At 62.0% G+C, this 5,929-nt stretch overlaps 1 protein-coding gene across 1 annotated transcript, besides 2 other annotated features; it reads left to right on the plus strand.

Moving 5' to 3' along the window:
- On the plus strand, positions 1–5,929 carry Tc00.1047053509949.9 (dispersed gene family protein 1 (DGF-1), putative; the record flags this gene model as incomplete). Its single annotated transcript, XM_799342.1, has 1 exon — positions 1–5,929. A coding segment is annotated over one exon (5,929 nt), but the record flags the coding sequence as incomplete, so codon positions are not given.
- Positions 1–5,929: a sequence feature (areas not merged during assembly with more than two copies in the genome that could not be assigned to a particular haplotype).
- Positions 2,335–2,384: a microsatellite.

Genomic DNA, 5,929 nt, shown 5'->3' on the forward strand with positions numbered 1-5,929 from the left:
TCCCGCCCCCCGACGCGAGGGACACGGAGGTCCGCTGCGTGCACGGTGGCAGCATCAGCTCTTTGGACGTTCCTGATCCCGGTGTGCGTGGTCTGTGCTTCGTCAGCGTGACCTTCACTGCCGCGATTGTGCTGGACCTGTCGTATTTCGACGCACCACAGCAGACACTCAACATCACACTGCTGCAGTGCGTCTTCATGGGCCTGTCGATCAAGGGGAGTGGTGCATGCGTGCACGTGAACGTGGTCTCCTCGATGCTGGATTCTGGTGAGCTGGTTTTTCAGGGCCATTTTGGTGCGAGCTCCCAGATACTGGTGGCGGGAAGTACGATTGTGACGACGTCGGGCCACGCCATTTTATTTGTGAAGTTTGCTCTCAGTGCGAATATGACGCTGCTGCTATTCGACAACTACATTGAGGGGAGTAAGTACGCAGTCTATTTCATCGATGCTGTTGTTGTTGATGGTGGCGGGATTATTGTGAAGGGAAATACGCTGAGCACAACGAATGACGATGAGGGTGTGGAATCATCTGTTTGCGTTAATGCTGTTGATGTGAGGAACGGCGGCTACTTTGACGTGGAGAACAACACGATGAGCGCGGTCAATGGCGTTATTCTTCTTGGGGATACCACCGTGAGCTCCGCGGGGCTGCTGCGAGTGGCGGACTGCACCTTTGTCGGCGGGACAGAAATTTTTGATTCCGCGCTGGTGTATTTGTCTGGCTCGGTGACATTCGAGGGTGGTGCGCAGTGGCGCGTGGAGGGCAACAGCGTGGGTGCAGCCTCAGTATTAACTATTCCGTATTCCCAGTACAAAATTCAGCTGTTGGGCAGCGGCACCACCGTGGTGCTTGCGCACAACCGTCAGGTGGACTCGACGGTTTTATTCGCTATTTTTTTTCCATCGAGCATTGTTGTTGCGTTACCCGCGCGGTTTGTGGTTGGGTGCAACCTGCAGGGTGATGAGGAGGTGTCGGACGACGATGTGTTTCCGGAGGACGTGGTGCTTTTCAGGTGCGGCACGTGCAACGATGACGCGGCGTGCTACATGCCCGGGACGGAGTCGGTGGACCGCAGCTCGTGCTCGTGCAGCTGCAAGGACGGATGGCATGGCGCGTCGTGTCTTCCCTTCGAGGTGCCCGACGCGGTTGTGCTGCCCGTGCCGGAGAGAGCTGTTGACGGCGACACGAGCTGCGTGGTGAACCAGACGCTGACGAGCCTCGCGCTGAAGATGTGGAAGACGCACCACTGCTACGTGGGCGTGACATTCAGCGGCAGGCGTTCTGTGCTGACGTTCTTCCTCAACAGCATGCCGCTGCATCTCCCCATCAACATCACGCTCACCGGGTGCACATTCCGTGAGGGTGCCGCGCTGCAGTTTGTTGGGGGCGTTGAGGCGGTCGAGTCGTCCGGCGTCCTGATCCGCGTGAGCCAGACGGTGATGCGGTCCTCCGTCGTTGTGTTTGCGCTTGCCCTCCCGCAGCGCTGCGACATCGCCATCACGGAGGTTGATGCGGTGCAGGCCTTCGAGGTTCAATTGCCGGGCACTGAGAACAACATGCTGAGCGTGGTGATGTTGCGGAATGTTGTTTTGAGTGCGTCAACGCTGTTGGTGAGCAACGTCAAAACGCATGCAACGAGGTACGGTGCTTTTGGTTTGTACTCGACTGGGACACTGACGCTGGTGGGTGGCAGCTCGCTGTACACGCGGTACTGCAGCTTTGATGGATACAAATACCTGTTTTACGTGCAGAGTCTCAGTGTGAGTGACCACTCCGTTTTTGCACTGCTCAACAATACGATGTTCTCCGGGGTAAGCCTGCTGCATCAGCACCAAGGATTCAGCGTGTCGGATTACAGCGTGCTGCGCGTGGTGGGGAACAGCGGCTCAGCTCGCTACGCCATCTATAACGATGACTTGTGGACTGTTCAGCGGTCAAGCTGGTTGGATTGGCGCGACAACGACGTGGAATTGGGTGCGATGTTCTACGACACTGAGTCCGCATTTGTGACCATTGACAGCAGCAGTTTTGTGACGCTGACGGGCTGCAGGATGGACTCGACGGGGTTGTTGGGACCCCTGCTGAAGCGGATTGAGGCCGGTTACCGTTTCGTTGCTGGGTGTCTGACGGTCGCGGGACGGGAGGTGACGACGGCGGCTGAACTGGAGCTGAACGGCATCACAGGCGTGACGACTGTTGCCGCGTGCGGGCAGTGCACGAAGGAGGGCGACTGCTTTGCTCCGCTGACGACGGCGGTCATTGGCTGCATGTGCCAGTGCGCTGCTGGAGGGCACGGCGATGTGTGTGTCCCGGCGCCTGTGCCTGCTGGCTCGCCACCGCCGCCGCTGCCACCAGTGCCGCCCACACCGCTGCCACCGCCGGTTGGTGAGTGCATCAGCGACATGGTGTACCCCGAGGTTGCGCAGGCTGTGGGCGGCGGGATGTCGTGGCTGTGCTACCGCAACGTGACGTTCAGCGGAGGCAGCATGAGGCTAACGGTGCTGATTGGGGCGATGACGGGCGACGTGGCGAATGTCACGTTCGATGGATGCACGTGGAGGGACGGCGCCGTGCTGTTGCTGTTGGGCAACGCGTACGCCGCTGTGGGGTCGCTGAACATTGTTGTCACCGGCAACACATTTAGTGACGCGCTGCTCATCCCGGAGGGTGTGTTTCCACCGCACACGAACATCACGATCAGCGGGAACTGCTTCACTGTCACGAGGCTGATCCCTCGGCCGTGTTTGGACATATGGAACCAGTCATGCGTTGCGATGAATGGACTGGCGATCAACAACGACTCCGCGGTGGTGTTCAGCGGCAATGTGTTTCAGAGCGTGACGGCATCGTCAAGCGCCATTTACGTTGTCAGATCTGCGCTGAGGGTGTCGTGGCACTCCGTGTTTGCGGTGGTGGGCAACACGTTTCATATGGCTGGCGGTGACGGTACGCTGATACATCTTGAAGGGTCCAGCCAATCCTCATCACTGAGTGTACTGAACAACTCTGCCGTGGTGATCCGAGGCAATCTTGTGACGAGGCCCGTGAGGTACTTTTTATTACTAACTTTGACATTACGTGTGGAGTCTCGGTCAGCGGTTGTGTTTCAGGGCAATGAAATAAAGCAGAGCTTGGTTGTGTTTTTCCCAGGCTTTTCTTCCTACATCTACTACAACTCCTGGCTGCAGCTGAGCGGCAACCTCTGCCGTGAATCCCCATCGGAAGCGTTTGTTTTTCTTTATCCCACGGTGAATCTCCGCGACTCCACGGTGTCTGTGTCCGGCAACCGACTCATGTCCAGCAGGGTCACGCCAACAGTTCTGCGGATATCCACGGGGTCCCTCGATCTCACAAACGGAGCGATTGTGGCTGCGTGCAACACCGTGAACGGCGAGGAGGAAGCGAAATACGTCATCCCGTCCGTGTACAATGCCACCATTCTGGCATGCAGCGACCCATGCACTATTGCGACTTCGTGCTTCCCCGCGTACACGACGACGGCCTCGAGTGATGGCTGCGCCTGCACGTGTGCTGAGGGCGGCCACGGCGATGCGTGCCTGCCCGTTGCTGCTCCCGAGCCGCCGAGCACCGACGGCGCCGATTTGTGCGTGCGGGACGTGCGTGTGGATGAAGTGGTGAACGCCGGTTTCGGGACGTCGGTGGTGTGCTACGTTGGCGTGACCTTTGCGGCAGATGTCGTGGTGGACGTGGCGTCGATGTCAGGGAGCGTGCGCAACGTGACGCTGGCGAACTGCACGTTTGTGGGCGGAGCGAGCCTGTACGTTGTCGGGTGTCGTTCCGATCCGCCTGCTGGCGAGCGCGCCGATGTGTTGATCAGCGGGCTTGAGTCGCGTTCTGGAGGCGGTGCGCTGGTGGCGAACCGATACCCGCCGGGCTCGCGCGTCACTGTGGTGGACTCGGTGCTGATCGCAGAGAAGCGTGTTGTGTACCATGACGCCTACGACCTTGGCGCCGCCTCCGCGTGCCTCGTGTTGCACAACGTGAATTTGACGGGGAGCGTGCTGACCATCGCGCGCACGCATCTGGCGGCTGTGTTCCGCGGCGCCGTTGGCGTGTTGGTGGTTGGCGGCGTGGCGCTGTCGTCGCGCGGTGCGCTGTACGTGGACAGGCTGTTGGTGCAGACGGCGCTGGGGCTGTGCGTGTCGGTGGAGGGCGGTGTTGCGGCCAGCGGCGGCTCCGTGGTGGCGTTTGTTGACAGCGACTTCCTGCTGTGCAAGCACGCGGTGTCTGTGCGTGGGGCTGTGAGCGTGTCGGGCTCTGCTGTGGCGCTTGTGCGGAGCGAATTTTCGTCGACGGAGGACTACGCGGTGGCGTTTTATTCGACGGTGAGCCTGGATGACGGGTCGATGCTACTGGCGAAGGGCAACGTGCACGACGGTGTCTCGAGGGAGATGCTCTACGCCGCTGGCGCCGTGACCGCTGCTGGGAGCACGCTGAGCTTTGTGCGCAACCGAGCGCTGCTGCCACGGATGCTGTCGCTGAGCCTGTTGCTTGCGGCTGGGGCGTATGTGAGGGTGGCGTGCAACGACGCTGGTGGACGTGTCCTGTTGACGGCGGAGGAGTACGCAGCGGCTGGTTTTGGCGACGCTGGGAGCATCGACGTTGCTGGGTGCGACGCCTGCGACAGGGACACGCACTGCTACGCGCCCGGGACGGCGTCTGCGAGCATGAGGAACGGTATGTGCGTGTGCGCGTGCGGCAGCGGCGGGTACGGCGAGGTGTGCGTGACTATGGGTGCTCCTGCACTGCCGCCCGCTGTGGGCACCGCGTCGAGAGTGTTTGTCCGCGAGAGCGTGACGGTGCGGTCGGTTTTCTTTGTGCCTGCTGGCGCGAGCGAGGTGACGCTGCGCCACGTTGTGCTGGACGGCGTGAGTCCTGTGCTCTACGTGCCGTGGATGGCGCGGGACGGCGTGCGGATCGTTGTGCAGAACGTGTCGCTGCTGAACGATGCCGTGTTGTACGTGATGGGCGGAGGAGGCTTGCGCGGTGCGGTGGCGGCGGGGAGCGACGAGAGCGGGCCGGTGGAGCTGTCCGTGTGCGATGTGGAGGCGCTGAACGGTGCGCTTGTGCTGACCGGCACGTTTCCCGCGGGGTCTGTGCTGACGGTGACGGACTCCCTGCTGGTTGCCGCGACGTCGACGCCGCTTGTGTATCTTCCCGGCTCGCAGTCCTTGCCGTACGCACCGGTGCTGGTGCTGTCGGGCCTGCGGCTCGTGCGGTCCGTGCTGGTTGTGTCCGGTGTTGCCCTCGTGACCGTGGTGACTGGTGGGCGGACTGTGGCGGTGGACGGCGCTGTGCTGGAGCTCGTCGGTGGCGGTGTCGCGCTGGACGCGGCTGTGCTCGGTGGCGAATATGCGTTGTACGCGAGTGCGCGCGTGGTTGCGTCGGGGGGCGCTGTGCTGCGCGTGTCGGGGAGCCAGTTGTACGCTGCGCATGGGTTGGTGTTTGACAGCGGTGTGGAGGCCAACGCGTCCGCCGTCGTAGTGAACGACAACGCCGGTGCGCTGACCGATGGCGCGCTGCTGGTGCTGCGGGGGTCGGCGTCGTTTGGGTCCGGGTCGTGGCTGTCGGTGCGCGGCAACAGCATCAGCGGCAGGCTCCTGTCGGTGCCGTCGTACCCGCGCAGTGCGGACCTTGTGCAGAGCACGCTGACGCTCCACGGGAACGCCGGCAGTGGGCCCGTTGTGATGGACGGCACCGTTGCGCTTGTGGGCGCCGGCCGAAGGTTCGTCGTGGGGTGCCTGACGCTCAACGGGCAGGTGCTGCGGCCGATGGACTACAGGTCCGCCGGCATCATCGGGGAATTCCGTCCCGTGGCGTGTGGGGTGTGCGACGCCGACGTGAGCTGCTTTGCCGCTGCGACGAGGGCGATGTCAGGGTCGTGCGGCTGCCGCTGTGCTGAGGG

The sequence above is a fragment of the Trypanosoma cruzi genome, genomic scaffold (assembly GCF_000209065.1).
Source record: "Trypanosoma cruzi strain CL Brener 1047053516547 genomic scaffold, whole genome shotgun sequence".
Classification (NCBI taxonomy): domain Eukaryota; phylum Euglenozoa; class Kinetoplastea; order Trypanosomatida; family Trypanosomatidae; genus Trypanosoma; species Trypanosoma cruzi.